The sequence below is a fragment of the Symsagittifera roscoffensis genome, chromosome 5 (assembly GCF_963678635.1).
Source record: "Symsagittifera roscoffensis chromosome 5, txSymRosc1.1, whole genome shotgun sequence".
Classification (NCBI taxonomy): Eukaryota; Metazoa; Xenacoelomorpha; order Acoela; family Convolutidae; genus Symsagittifera; species Symsagittifera roscoffensis.
In genome coordinates, this window is record NC_087066.1 from 61,556,829 (window position 1) to 61,573,037 (window position 16,209).

At 34.9% G+C, this 16,209-nt stretch overlaps 1 protein-coding gene across 4 annotated transcripts; it reads left to right on the plus strand.

Moving 5' to 3' along the window:
- The first annotated feature begins 13,579 nt into the window (after window positions 1-13,579).
- LOC134845601 (soma ferritin-like) lies at window positions 13,580-15,507 on the plus strand. Of its 4 annotated transcripts, none has more exons than XM_063862581.1 (5): window positions 13,580-13,716; window positions 14,093-14,279; window positions 14,720-14,827; window positions 15,014-15,169; window positions 15,285-15,507. In XM_063862581.1, exons 2-5 carry the CDS (start codon window positions 14,124-14,126, stop codon window positions 15,381-15,383), a joined length of 519 nt encoding a protein of 172 aa, XP_063718651.1. In that variant the 5' UTR covers window positions 13,580-13,716; window positions 14,093-14,123; the 3' UTR covers window positions 15,384-15,507. The 4 variants fall into 4 exon arrangements, with proteins under 4 accessions (XP_063718651.1, XP_063718652.1, XP_063718650.1 ...); XM_063862582.1 differs by having other exon boundaries at window positions 14,096-14,279; XM_063862580.1 differs by having other exon boundaries at window positions 14,112-14,279.
- Window positions 15,508-16,209: the final 702 nt, after the last annotated feature.

The window sequence follows — 16,209 nt, forward strand, 5'->3', positions numbered from 1 at the left end:
AAAATTGAACACAAAAAGAGACTCTGATCAAAGAGACGGTAAAATTATACTCCCTTCTGGCCTCACCCACAAGAACTACGTCGCTCGAAGTACATGCGCTCATCATGTGCTACGTCCCTGTTCCTCAATTTTTGCTAAAACTGGCTCCAGGGTGAGCAACTCTTTGAATAACCGAAATTAAATAAAAACCTTTTTTCGAAAACAACTAATATATATATCGCAATTAAAACTGATCTCACTAACAAGATGTAGATTAAAAAAAAGATATGTAAAAAACTTCTTAGAGCAAACGGAACGAGCAGCAAAGGAGATGAAAACTCGATGACATTTCAACTCTCGAATGGCAAATCTATTTGTTTGTTGCCGAGTCACAACCCTCACAGGATTTAAAGTATGGACCAAACATTGCAATAAAGGAGAACAATGGCCAACTCAATGTTGACTTCTCATACGGATCCTAGTCACTTGGCGCTTCACACAAAAGAAGCCAAACTCCATCTTTCACGTTGTCCCACTCTAGCTTAACGAAATCAACACATCATTGCAGAGATCTGAAATTTTGACACGATCAACCCAACACGATCTAGCATTTATGAGAACTACTTCTGAAACACGAACACTTTCCCCCTTCTCTCTTTAAAATCATCTACTCCAAAACACGGACAACTGTCTCTCCCTCTTCTCTCACGTCTTACACCTATCCGGCCGAAAATAAGATCGACGAACAGACGGTGTACGAACAGACGGTGACGAACAGACGGTGTACCTTATTTGAAAGTACTCTATGAGTGAGCCACCCCGGACATAAACTCAATTGGTTAAATTAGCCACACAACCAGAAATAAACGTTTTAGTTCTATTCAACCAGAATTATCCGTCGAACTTTCTATTTCACAAGCTCGATTTTTTAAGGTTTCTCTAAGGGTTCTGTGACGTGATACCAGATATGTCATAAATTTTCATGTAAGATTATCTTCGTCAGAAATGTTTCTCGAATAAGCTTATCTTTTTAGAAATTTGGCCAACTGACCAATATGTCATAGATTTTCAGATAAAAATATCATTGTCATTCAAAATTCTCAAAGGATCTTTTTTAGGGATTTTGGCCAGGTGACCATTCAAAGGGTTTATTAAGTAATTTTTCTCTGACATCCTTCACTAATCAGACTTTTTTTTCTGAAGGCGCCTATGGGGCCAATATACAGATATTTTTTGAACATCTAGAAAAAAATTTTGATTGAATAAATACAAGGCTGATAAAATTTTTGAGAATTTTTTGAAAACTCTTGTAAAAGGGACACTTGTAAAAACTTGTTTTTGCTGGCCCAAAATTCACACAAGTAGTGTGTATAAATTGCTCAACTCATCAATTTGAACAGATGAAAGCATATTTTTTTGAAGGTATAATGGAATATGCAGGTTTTCTTGAAAAAAAGTAGACAATTTTACGTCGTTTGAAAAAGTATTTATATATGATATTATAAACGTGCTAAAAGTTGTAATCATTATTCGCATCCAGTGATAATAATTGATTTCATTTTGTTTTGATTGGCAGCCTTTCTAGCATTTTAATTAGTTATAATCAACTTTTATTCCATCTGTTTTTTTCATACGCTTCTAATCGAATATGATCGACTTATGTTGATCCTTTTCTCATGTTTTTGCCAAGGAATATCCATTTTAATCGATTATAATTACTTTCGATCATTTACAAACTTTTGCCCATAATGATTTATGATTTTAACACTTGATTTGAGCTCTTCATAATTTAAGCTAACCGAATAGTTTGGCTAAAAAGAAATCAACATATTAGTTTAGCAATTTTCAAATCAAAACATTAAAAGTTTCTTCTCCATTTATGGTGGATTGAATGTTTTTTTTTATGATGCGCACTTAGTTCAGCTTTTTTTAATTAAACTTTGAGCTCAATGTTTAGTTTGATGGTTTATCTGGTTGAAATGTTTCTCAACAACCGCTGAAATCTTTCAAGAAATAATATGTAAGAATCTCTAAAACTTTTTGTTTCGTGATAATGAAATGAACCAAAAGGCGAAAAAAGATCTCTCATTCGAAGATTTATGTATTGAAATCATTTTGTTCAATTAAAAGATAGCTTTTGTTGTGATAACATTCCGTCGAAATAAGCTACCCGTGTTGACCAAAAATGCTTATCCTACAATTTCTATATATGAAAAAATGCTTGTCCTATAAGTTCCTACAGTTTCATAGACTCAGAAAAGAGTATAAAAACTCTAGGATAAGCATTTTTTTATAAATGGAAATTGTAGGATAAAAAATTGTTCATATATAGAAAGAGTAGGATAAGCATTTTTTCATAAATGGAAATTGTAGGATAAGCATTTTATCATATATGGAAATTGTTAGATGAGCATTTTTTAATATATTGAAATTGTACGACAAGCATTTTTTCATATATGGAAATTGTAATACAAGCATTTTTTGAAAACTCAAATGAGGTTCAATTAGCGTTTAAACTTACCCCATAAGACGTGCAATCTCTGAACAGAGAAGAGAACCAACAGAAAAATCAGAGGGTTTTAGAGGTTGGAACCTCAAACTCTTCATTATCTGTAGGCGAATCTCCTCAACTCTTGAGAGAGCAATAATTTCCTAAGCCTACTCCTAGATGAACCAAAACCATAAGGGAGGAGTTGTCTCAAACGCCAAAAAACCTGTTTTCCTGATGGAAACCTTCTCCAAGCATACATACTCCAGTTGTGATCCACAAGTTCAAGCAAGTTCTGTCTTCAGCATAAGTTATTTCCTATAAAAAACAAATATTTACACGTGCGAGAAAACAGAAAATATTCAACACATACGTAAATAATGTTCATTGATATGATTTCTGGTCAAAATTCAGAACTTCTACACGAATGCGAAAAATCAATTTTTAAGGCCACCATTGCTTTGAAATCTAGGCTAGTTTTATGTTGTTTTCCAGGCGATTTTTTCTGTTTTACTTGACCACATTTTGAACCGTCCCCCACTTTAGAGAAGCACGTTAGCCAAACTGATGTTTGAAAAACTCAATGTTGGTGTAACCTCATAGTGTAAGATCAGTTGAAATAATTTTTTCAAATTTTTCAAACCTAAAATGGTTTTCTAAGGTAATTCAAAAATTACCTGAAAGATTGTGATCATCTAAAACTTTTGGCGCTATAAACACTTGTTTGTAGATAAATACATGATATCTACAAAAAAAATCTCCCCCTATAAAAAAAAGCAAAAATAAATCTTCCATTTTCTTCGAAATTCTGATCATGCTTAAATTAAGAACATATTAACATTAAGAATGGCGAGATGTGCTCTAATAAAGTTAGTTTAGCAGAGAAATTGACTTTATAAGAAAACGGCAAATAAGTGTTCGAAGAGTCTGAAACGATTCTTCCAAAAGGCAATGTATAATTGCAAAGAAGTGAAGTTGGACAAATTCAGACGCGGATTGAACTGGAGGTCAATAGAGCGGTGGGCGGAAGCCTCTTCCCTCTCAGGGTTTTGACCCCCCATCCCCCTCCCTTTCTACCCAAAGGCTTTCCCTATTGTACTAATTTCAGACCTCCATTTTTGGTTGATCGACTGTAAAAATTTTCTGAAGATGCCTTTGGCGCTATTATATAGTATTTTTGGGGGAAGAGCGCGCGCCAAAAAACGCAATTTTTTGGTCAGACTTTTTCAAAAAGTGACTAGAACGCCTTTTTCGGCCTGTTTTTCAAAAGTTAGATGGCGGTGAAGAAAATTTGGTCAAAGTTGGGCCTATATAGGGATTTGGTTGAGCTCAGATAATCAATTTGCTATCGACCTAAAATTCGCATCTGACTAAAAAACTACTTCTTATAATTTAGAAACAAAAATTGCCAAGTGAAGTTGCTGCAGATGTTTGTTTCTAATAAAAACGTCTACTTTCAAGGTCACACAGTATAAAAGTAATATAAATGCTTCACACAGTTTGGATGGCTAACAATCTTATCAATGTTTTTGTCTGACTTGATGAATTTTGGTGCTGATCCAATAACAAGAGGTACTGTAGGCTGACTAAAGTGAAGCGTCTCAAGGGTACCGCCTAGTGTTTTTCTGAATAGTTATTGTTTTTGTCAGTAATCTCAAAGTACGGTATATTTCGAGCATCAATTCTGAATGATTCAAAAATGGTTCGGTGCGGCAACATTTTCCAATACATTGAATATAGTTTTGATGAGTCACAGGCGGCAATCAAGAAGATGGGTTGTTTGCTGGAGTCTCGGATTTTTGTGGTGTTCGCGCAACTGCGGCTGTTACTGCTGCTGTCACTGCAAGCAACTGTGCAATCTTCTCCCTCAGGTGTTGTCTGTACATATGGATGCATATGGCATAATAGGTGGCATAGGCCACGTTGAAGATGAGAAACGCAATTGGGAACAAATACCTAAACAGCCAACACCTTTTTTTTACTTTCTAAAGTCAAAGACAAACGCAGCATCTTTCTTCTTGTTTTTGAGAAAACTAGTACGTTGGCTGGAAAATTCGGAAATGCTATACCAATTAGCAACATTGAAGAGCAAAACGAAGTAACCAAAAACGTCATTTGCCAAATTCAAATAGTGCCCACGCCGGAAAACCCTGATATCACCGCGGCCACATCTCAACAAGAACCACCGCAAGTTATTTCCCTGTCATCCTTCGTAGAATGTGTGGAGATCCAATTGGACTCACAAACACCAGAATTCACCCAAGCTTGAAGTCAACAAAAAGACGAGGTACTAAAAAGCCCAGTCCAAACAATCTACCAGAAAGAATCGCCACCACTACCTGCTCAACAAGAAAGGGCAATCAGTTCACGTTATGTCATCGATACACCTCCACAAACGACTACCCCTGATGCTGACTTCTTAAAAAGTTTCGATTCGGCTATGAATATTCTGAAGGAAATTTCACCTATAAAGAATTCGATGACGTTTCAAAGGGAGTGTCAAACAAGCAACAATCAACCATCGTCTAGGAACGCTGTGAAAAATCTTCAGAAAACACCAACCGAGGATCCCGAAAAATAAATTTATTTTTCGTTTCAAAAAAGGGGGAGTGTTATCCATTGGATAGAATAAGAAAACCTATTAAAAGGAAGATACGCTACGTGTATTAAAACATGAAACATAGTAGTATATTTATATAATCTCTTGGCGCTACTTAACCAGTTGGTATATCTACATAAATTATAGAAGTCTGTTATAATACGTTATTATTAAAACCTAACATGTTATGTACTAGTTATTATGAGTTTCTGACACTCGCATGCTTTCGAGGTCAGATCCAAAAAGAAAGCAGATTCTCGTTAAACAGAATGAATTTAAGTTGATCTACTTCTTCTTATTTCGTACGCAACTTAGAATCTCAATCCAGACTATACTGCATAGACAAACCGTGGGTATAACATGGTCCCTCCATGATGCACATATAATCTTATATCTATAGTCATTCAAGCTGCAATTTTGATATTCAGAGTAAAGAAGATTACTTCAGATTCTTTTACAAAAAATTGGAGGTGATCTGCTTTATGAATGACATGTTGAAAAAACTTTAAAATGCTGGCTTTGGATTGCTGGACTATTAGTCGATGTCGTAGAACAATATCAGGGGAGAATGCCCTGTATGCAGACGTGTTCGAGTTCTTGAGAAAAGCTCACAGCTTCCCAACCAGCTCGCCCACTGAACCGGCCGCGGAGCTCAATAACCATCAACATTTCCGACATTTTGTTTCACCATTCCAATTTTTTTTGCGATTTTATTCCATTTCAGATTTTAAAGGATGCATCTTATGCATAAAACCAACAGGGCCGGTGCCCAATGGATGTAAGAGGCTGTCATGGGTCAAAGCTCGCGTATTAAATCGAAAACGGTTGCGCGAGGTACTTGGTTTGACCAAAAATTTGCGATCGCTTTGGGGTTTTATTCACCACGGTTGCACAAAGGCCCGAATGCAGCAATTTAAACCCGGCTGAGTTAAAACACAGTTCCAGAAACTAGCGACATAAGCGCATAAAATATATTTTTTTCTCTAGAATCTTCGGCTCACAAAACTGTAAAACAAATGCAAATTGTAAAACCATTCAGTATTCAAGTCTTTTTTGAAGTCAGCTAGATAGAACCAGCTCATAACATTAATTTTGTATATCTAATTATATTCTAAAGTATCACTGTAAAATACTTAGAACCAATTAATAAAAATCATAACTAAAACTGAATTTACTAAAAGGTGCAGGTATATATATATATATATAGAATTTATATGCAAAATTATAATCGGTATTAGATTAAGAAGTTGCACGAATATATCCGGCCAAAAACAAGATAGCGTAACGGAGACACGGTGTACCTTATCCGAAATTACTTTATGAGAAAACAACCCCTGACTTAAACTCATAGATGATTTACCTTTACTGATCTTAGTTCCAACGTCAAAGACAATTTGTTAGGGGGATAACCAAAAGATCAACTCCAGAACACAATCGAATTTTGTGTAATCGAATCAATACAAGAAACACTGGAAAATAATCAAGTTAAAAAAAATAATTAAAATAAAGCAACAATCATTAAAATAACAAGACACAATTTTGTGCTTAATGTCAGTTAAGACGTTTTTTTGGTAAAAAATTTAACAAAAGATGGATGGCCGCAGATAAACCAGCACAATCATCCTCTCTTAAGTTTTATATTAATTGTCGAAACCATTTATTCTAAATCAAATTAATTTGGTTGATACAATGTCGTGCGCAGAAATTTTTCTAAGGGGGTGGGGTGGATTAAAGTCGACTAATTTGATTTTGCAAAGACAATTTTTTGAGGAAAAAAATTTTTAGCACTTTTTAAAAAAACGACCAAAAGATGCTTTTTCGGCGCGCGTTCCCCCATTAAAATTAATTCAATTGGCGCCGAAAACTTCATTAATAGTTTTTTGAGGTTTGCCAGCCAAAAAACTAAAAAATGATGCAAATTTATACCAAAAGGGTTACCCTTCGGCAACCAGAACTGAGGGGGGGGGGGGGGGTGGTGGGCTGTCGCTGCTGGGTTAATATCAAAGATCTAACTGGGTTGATATCGCAGCATGGTATAGGTACAGAGTACCTTTCAAAAAACCGCTTATTCTTCCCGCTTTTGAGATATACAAACTGGGCTTTGAGTTGTCCGGAAATGACGCAAAAAGGCGTTACGTGACTTAATTATGGAAAAAAAAACGTAACAAATGCGGAGGCGGGCGTTCGAACGTGTCGTTGGCCGCTTTGATTGTTACCCAACTTGATAAAGCATCTTTTCCTAGATATTCATGCATCACAACGTTCAATCGCGACGTGAGGTCTTGGATACCCACACTATGTTTTCAACCTTCAGTGGTGAATATGTTTCATTGCATTTGGGGCATTTAATTAGTGAAGGAGGGACTGTCCTCAATATTTTCCACAGGTGGCTCATCGTCTTTTGAACTTGTGTTAATTTATGGTTTGTCAGTGGCATTTTGTCTTCAACTACTACTAATGGATGGATGTTGATTGGTCGTTAAAAGAGAAAAGGATTTGGCGCCAGTAGTTTTTCTTTACTGGGCTATTTGTTGCAATCGTCAAATGTCTCGAGTCAGTATCATCTTTATTTGGCTAAAAATTTTAAAAAAAAAGTCATGTAAGAGCTTTTGTGATCCAGTAAATATAGGATTATTTCTTTGATATCTGAACTTAATGCTCCCAAGCCCACCGAATTGAGGGCCGTATGCAGGATTAAACAATCAATGGTTGTTTTTTTTTTTCGTTGCAGCTTGATTGAGCAGGTTCCTAAACGAACCAATTTTTGGCGTCCTATTGTTCTTTGGAGGCCCTACCAAAAGTTTTGTGTTGTCGCTGCCGAGCGTTTTAAGTGTTTCTCGTCTAGCTTAGAACCAATTTTTTGATTGATCAATTAATCAGTGGTGAGATCAAGAAATTTTTCGAAAAGAACAGCTCGATTTGCTAGATAGGGTAAATATTCCATTAACACTGTTCAGTTTCTGATTTTTGTTTAATTTGGCAATTGCCAAAGATCTACTCTAGCTTTGCTGAGGTGAGAAAAAATGTTTTTTGAAGGATGTTCTATAAGTAATAGTGCCCAGACGGGCTGCTCATTGTCTGCTTTATGTTGTACACATAAATCTGTGATGAGCAGTTGAGAAATGAGTTTTTTGTAGCCCAATGACGGTGTAGCGCTGCTGAACGAAGGGTTTGACACTTCCTTGTCATTTATGCCTTCAAACATGCAAACCTGGTGCGCTTGCTATAGATACAGTTTGACAGATGGATGAGCTACTATTGCAATCAGCTGCTGAAGTAGTTGATATTCCCTTCTTTGAGCAATATCAAGTTTACTGCGAGACCAAAACTTTTCTTTTTGGTTCAGGAATCTGTTGTCTTGATTCTTTTTGTTCTTTGCGTCGAGCCGTCACTTCTGTGGCAGATGTTTGATAGCTTTACTAAAAAAGTCTCGCTATGCTTTTTTGACGATACAATTTTGCGCACGTTCTATAACTTCGTTAGTTGAAGGTCGTTGTTGATGTCGAAATTAGCCGTTGTAGTCTTTGTTTGCAGCAACTTTTAGCAGAACTTTTTTTCAGAATAAAAAACGATTAAGCAATCAAAGTTCTCTCCTCTTCCACGTTTGACTGAAATGTCACTTATTCACTGGTTCGACAATTTTGGTTATGTATGGAAAAAAATACAGTAATGTTCATTATGCACACTTTTCAATTCTGCACGATCTTTTCTTAGCTCACTATCATAGTTTGATAAAGGCTTAATTAATAAAATTGATTCGGTACTACATTTGGACGCATCAAAATGAACAATTTCTGTGTTCAAAACCAAGGTCTACATTAAAAAGTACAAAAATCATACAAAAAAACTCAAATGCTCCTTCTTAATTGTGGCGACTGTGATCTTTATTTGTTTGCTCCAGATGAAATAATTTATTTAAAGAATTGATCAGTAAGCTTGCGCAGATTTGTGTAAAATGCATTGAGTTAGCTTTTGCAGTTTTAAAGAAAAGTGAGAAAAATTAGCGGTTTTTACTGGAATAGTTTACTTGCATCAAAACCCTCTTTTTCCAGCCAGTCATCTTAATTTTCAAAATTGAGTGGATTCAGTTTTGACCCTATCCTGAAGAATGACATTATTTTCAGTCATTTTGTTGATCAAAGACTCATGCATATCAGACATGCAATTTAGTTTCTTTTGGTGGGGTAATAACTTCTGGGGGAACTTCTGGGAAAATTCTGGAGCGAAAAATTTGTATGAAAATCAGTATGAAAACTCAGCTAGAAGCCTTTACAAATCAACACTTCTTCAAAGACTCAGTTTTGTTCTCAAGACCGTGATGAACAAAATTGCTCAAAAAGAAAAACTGAGCACAGGAATTTTTTAGGTCTGTTTTCGCGCCTTCGTGGAAACAGAAAAATTCTTCAAAAACTCAACAAAAACTTCGTAAAGACACTGAAACTATTTTTGGTTTTGGTTTTTTTTTGTTTTTCTATTTATTTTTTGGAGGACTTTGCTGATCATTTTGCCTGAATTTCTTAGGATCAAAAAGCCTAGTTTTAATAGAACTTAAGAGACATTTGCTTAGATCTCAATAAGCATTGGCTTGTTATTAGTTTATTAACACCTTCCAATGAATCAATGAATCGGAAAAAAATATGGAAAATACAAGTATGCTGCCAAGAAAACGAAAACTTTTTGATGAAAGCAAAATTTTGGTTCGTGAGAAAAAGTATCATAGGCTTTTAAAAATCAAACTATTTTTTCAAAGGAACTTTTGCAATTAAGTGACTTTTAAGAGCTTATGAATCTAAACCTCGCTAGGATTTTCCCACAAATTCAGTGCGTGGAATAAAAAAAACGTGGAGTTGGATGTGGAGTTGTGGCGCATCGGTAGTGATGGTGCCCAGAAATTATATGATTGCGGGTTCAAATCGCACGCGCGTTGCAATTTACAAGGTGACCTCTTGTAAGAAAGCCATATATTAGTTAAACTTAAATATTTAACCTTTCGAGTAAGGTCTCTGGCTGATTATCTAAACAAAGATGCAGAACATAGTTTTGAAAAAAGTAGCTTGATTGTTTTGTTTGTTGTTTGAAGAAGTGGTTGAACAGAAAAAAATAATTTCGTGAAACAAAAAATAAAGTTTACAAATCTTGACATTTCAAAGTTTTTGGAAATTGTTTACCCTGAAACTCTGATAGAGTGAGTTCGCTCACTCAAAAAAGAGAGAATACAGTTGATTAAATTAAAAAAGGAAAAAATAATCAATTAAGTTACATAAATCTCATAAGTAATCATACCAGCCTAATTTGTAAAGTTTAAGCAATTTATAATCCCTCATCCCTACAAAATGTTTCAAAAAAAATGAAATTGATTATAATCAGTTATCAGCTATTCAAATTTTTGTAGATAATTTTTCATTATTAGTTCTAATAAATTATAATCTCTCAATTTGCCAATAAGTTCTCACAAAACAAATTTGTTTTAAAATGGATAGTTTTGCTGACAATCTTTTGAACGTGAGATGTTTTGCAACCTTTTGGTTCCTCTGAACACAGAATTTTACATCGAAACAGAAGTTTCAAACAAATCCCTTAATTTTGCTTGAAAGATTTATGTGGCAAGTGAAAAATACTGATTCGAACTGAAAAATTGTGCTGATGTTTTATGGTAGAAACTTCAAAAAATTGCATAATGAACAAAATGTAACGGAGAAAAAATGAGAAAAAATAAGAAAAAACTATTCATTTCAACCAATTTTTCAATTGAGCAAAGGGTTATTTGAGTTTTTGTATTCGTCATTGTATATCAAACGCGTAAATTATAAGTTATAAGCAAGTTAGAAAAAATGAAAAAGAGATAATTACGATATCAAAAGTATAGTCATCTCGGGTATATTTTTTGCAAATTAAAACTTAGTTGTTTCTAATGGCAAAAAAATACTCAATTACGCCCACATCTGATTTTGAAAATTAGCTTTCGATACTCGGGCTAATCCCTGAATGTTCCGACTGCCCATTAAATGGTCTGAAATCGTTTTTGCCACATGAAATACTGACAAACTAAAAAGTTCAGGCTGATATTGTCAAAGCGTTAAAATTTTAGTCGTTTATGGAATTCTTAAGATCAATTAATTTGCCTCAATTCAGTTTGGATCGATTATGAGTGCGGATAAATTGCATAAATAATTTGCGTATTCAAACAAACCATCAAAGTATTATGCCAGCAGCAATGCCCCACTTTAGTCAAGTGCAAGCAAACTCGCTTGCCAATAACAAGTTTTCCGGATCGATTACCATTCGCATTAAGCTTTTTTTAAAATTGGTCTGATTAAAGAACCACCCCTGGAAAAAATGATCCTTATTTTCTTCAAAAGTCGGAACGAAGTCGTTCAATTTCTGAATACGTTAGGCAAACAGTTCCATCCCCCCCCCCCCCCCCAAATTGATTTAGGGGGAGAAAATATGGATTTTTCAGGAAATAACCTTGAGTATACCTTAGTGTAAAAGAAAAATTATAATTTACCCGGGTTGACCAAAAATGCTTATCCTACAATGTTCATATAAAAAAAAGCTTATCATACAATTTCGAACAATTCCATAGATACAGAAAAAAAAGGTTAAGAAAACTCTAAGATAAGAATTTTTTTTGGAAATTGTTAGACAAAAATTTTTTCATAAACCAAAAAGTTGATTTAAAAAAAACTGTTCACAAAATTTTTGGGATCTGTTCGTGACCATGGTTTACTGAATGCATTGGAAACGAAGTGAATTGTGTAAGATCTCTTTCCACAGATCGTATACTCAAAGCATCAAACTTGTATATTTCGGCAAAAATTAGAATTTTCAAAATATCAGACATTGATTAGGGTGTATACAAAAATGTCCTACAAAAAATAGGACTTTTTAGCCTGTTTGAAAAATTGTATCCAGAAAAAAGGAAGAAAAATCCAATTTTTGTGTATCCAGGACTACGTTATGCAGACAAAAAATTAAAAATTGCATACAAAATTTTTTTAGAAAAAGGTTTGGTTGAGTACAAAATTCGATTCACTGTTGAAAAAAAAAACGAAAAAAACTTCGGATCCATTTCAAATTTACTTGTCATACAATTTCCATACATGAAAATTGTAAGACTAGCATTTTTTTCATGGCGACAATAAAACTTTTTCCAAGTAAATTTGAAATGGACCCGAAGTTTTTTTTGTATTTTTTTTGATATCACCAGACTGTTTTATTTGGTTCATATTGCCGCAAAAACTAGTTCAAATCTTTTTTCAATGAGAAGTATTTTTCCATACAATTGATATATGTAACTGTATGACAAGCATTTTTGGTGTATGGATTGTAAGACAAGCATTTTCGGTTTATGGATGTCAAGCCGCGTATGTTGAGAAAATTGATTAAAAATACCTTAGTTGAGTTTACTAACAGCATTCGAATGCAATTCCACCTAAAAATTGTGACTACAACAAGATTGCTCGTATATCAGGGCACAGCCATGAATGTTCGAACTGTCCCTTAATTCATATTGAATGGTTTTTGGGAAAAGAAAATATTGAAAATCTGTAAATTTTGGACAAAATCAAAGTGTAAAGTTTTTAGTCGTACGAAATTAATACAAGCAATCAGCTAGCCTCAATTCAATTTGGAACGATTTTTTGTGTGCGGGATGATTCGCCAGGCATTATAACAATTCGCGTTACGCTTTCAAGATTATGAATCAGCGCGCATAATGTAGTCCAGAACATGATCAATTTGGCAATTTTCAGACCCCCAAGAACTTACAAAAATAATCGGAGGTGAAATATCTTTTTGAATTTGATTTCAAGAAGTTGATATCTTCAATGGGGTTTAAAAAAATATGTTGAAAACTATTTTTTCTATCGGCGAAAACTGACAGAATATAAAAAATCACACCGAGCATAAACATTCCAATTTCTTCGAAAAACGGAACAAAAAGGCGTTTTTAAGCAGTCATCCATTCAAGAGTTTGCTATAATTTTTTTTAGAGGCTAACACAAATTGTACGATGAACTTGAAGCTCAAAAATTCTGTGGAATGTAATGATCTGTGAATTACAAATGAAAGTGCAATGCAAAAGCTTGCAAATATTTTGGACAAGAATGCAAAACTGTGCAATAAAAAGAATTTCCAGATTACAAGAGTAGATCGTAGCTTGGCATAAGGTAAAAAATGATATAATTTACGATGGGATGAAACTATTCAACTATAGGTTATTTGTCTTAGACCGAAACGGAAAGCAACAACAAATAAATATTGCCACGTTTCTGCCAATCACTGATTTCAGAAATGTGAGTTAGAACCATCTCTGATTAATAATATCTGTCAGTATGACCTATTTGATCAATTTTGGCCCAAACTGTAAACTTATAAACATGTAATCAAATATGAAAATCATTCCGCTGGGCGTAGGTAATTGGAATGATGTTTGTTATGATCCACGTTTAAAGGTTAAAATTGTGATGATCTACGTTTTGTCACGCGCTCGTAAACAAAAAATACTTAAGACTGTCAACAATCTTTCATAACCATTCAGTTTCAAAATCTCGACGCTGCGTGAAGTCGCTTTTCAATTCGAGCAAACCGATATCGTCTAACTGCAAACTTGACGCGCATCAACGTTGCCAATCGAATCCAAAACTTAGTCAGTGATGAACGTTTATTATTAACCGGATCTCTTTAACTGTCCCCCCCCCCTCTAGGGTACCTAACGAATAAAAATATAATTCAATAGTTTAGCATATGTAAATTTTGTACCTAGTAACGAAACTCCCCCCTTTTCTAAAGGGGGGGGGGGGCGAGATCAGATTAACCAATCAGGTTTTTGAACTGATAACGTAACCCAAAACGTCAGTTATCTATTCCAAAACTGTAGTTAATCGATCAATTGGGGGAGGTTTGTAACCAATAGTTTTATGTTTTTGAGCTTTTTTCACTGAGAAACAATTTTTTTTTGATTTTTGCTTTACCTATTAAAAAACACAACTTCCATATAATTAAACACTGACTGAATGTTTTTGACGACCAATCAAATCACAGCAACTCCTAAAGATGTCAAGTAAGTCGCAGTGTCGCCAGAACTTCCACGAGGAGTGTGAGGCAGGTGTGAACAAACAGATCAACATGGAATTGACAGCCTCATACGTCTACCACTCGCTTGCATTATACTGTGACAGGGACGACGTCGCCCTCCCAAACCTACACAAGGTAACACCCCTCTAGCATCACTTGAGCTATCAAGTACACCTTTCAAAGTACTTAATACCCTCTCAACTCGAACGCATGCAACATGGATTCATGCAATGTCACCACATCAATCACGTCTTCCTGAAAAATTGAGATACCTGTCTGAGAACGATTTATTTCTTTGACGTGATCGCTATTTTATATGAAAAATTTTCTATTCTGAACCGCGCATTCAACTTCTTCTGACTGAAGTTTGAAACCTTTACAATGGGTGATTGCGATTTTGTACATCAAAAGTTCACATGCGTCTATGGTTTTAAAATATTGCATTGAAAGGTCTGTGTTTTGATGGGGGAGGACATTGTAGAAAGGGGAGAAAGTCATATCTGATTTTTCTTTTATGGCTTAGTGAAATCCTTCAGGGGCGATTGCCCATTAATAATTAAGATGGTTCATTTTAGTTCTTCCTGAAGAGTTCGGAGGAGGAGCGCGAACATGCGGAGAAACTGATGAAATATCAGAACAAGAGAGGTGGCAGAATTGTCCTGCAGGACATCAAGAAACCAGAAGTAAGTGTGCATTCAATTTGTGAGATAACATTGACCACGAATTACTGCATTTGAATTTATGTCGAAAAAGTATCAGACACTTTGATAATGATTTATTTTTATGACGACAATTTACTAAGTTAGAACTATCGTGGACTAAAATAAAATCGGTTTTGGCTACAAAAGTTATGAGAATTCTCTCTCTAGGCTAGTGAGTACGGGAGTGCAGTAGACATGCTTGCAGTGGCGCTTCAGCTGGAGCGAGACGTCAACCAGTCGCTTCTTGACCTACATGGTCTGGCTGAGAAGAACGGAGACCCCCAGTTCACAGATTTTATCGAAGGAGAGTTCCTCAAAGAACAAGTTAGTTCAAACATTGTTACAAAAAAAACCTGTAAAGCAATAAAGCACTACCTACAAAAAAGCGATGTTGCTATGTGATATTACAATAGCCAGTGGCTTATGTTATTCATTTTAGGTCGATGCTATCAAGGAGTTGGGAGACTTACTGACTAGGGCCAAGAGATGCGGACCCGGTCTGGGACAATTCCAGTTCGACGCTGTGGCGCTCGAATAGATAGAATAGAGGATACATAGATCCTGCAAAACTCGAAACTAGAACAGAACCTAACTGCTGATCATCCATCGCATCAAAGTTTTGAGAACATTTATAATTATGAAATTTTTGATATTGAAAGCTTTGAATTTTTTTATGAGTAGAGGATCAGATATAAATAGCTTTAAATTTTCTGAAAAAAACTCAGTAAAACTCGATGTTAATTGTGAATTATCAAAAAACAATTTCAGGCTGCTCTAGAAAAGTGTAAATTATACAAAAGTTTCGAAACTTTTTGTGATTTATGAAAAATCCAAATTGCCATTCGGAGATTTACTGTACAAAGGTGCAGAAAGATCTCAAATAATATGATATAACATTAAAAAGGGGAAAAAATAGTACCGGCAACAAGGCCAAAGCTCTGAATATTCTGCCTGCATATTGAAGTATATGAATTAATTTTCGAAATAACTTTTTTCTCAAATCCCATCACCTCTACAAGCCATGATAAACACACAAGGATATATTCTTCTGCCTTCAGATAATAGGAAGCATAGATAATTCAGCCAGAAAAAGTAGGCCAATTCAAGAGATTCACATCAGTCAAAATAAAAATTCGAAGCAGTTCATCCAAAGTTTCAAGTTATAACAAAATTGATTCTAGAAGGCGAAATCTAAATGTTGCGATTGCCCTGTAGCGTCTACGAAGAAACTTGAAACACTGGAAAAGTTGATTGAATCAGCATTCTATTGTTCCGACCATTGAAAATGTGGGGGAACTTTGTATTTTTTGTTTTAGTTTTTCTGCTACGCAAAATCAGGTTTTACAAAACATCAATGAATTAAG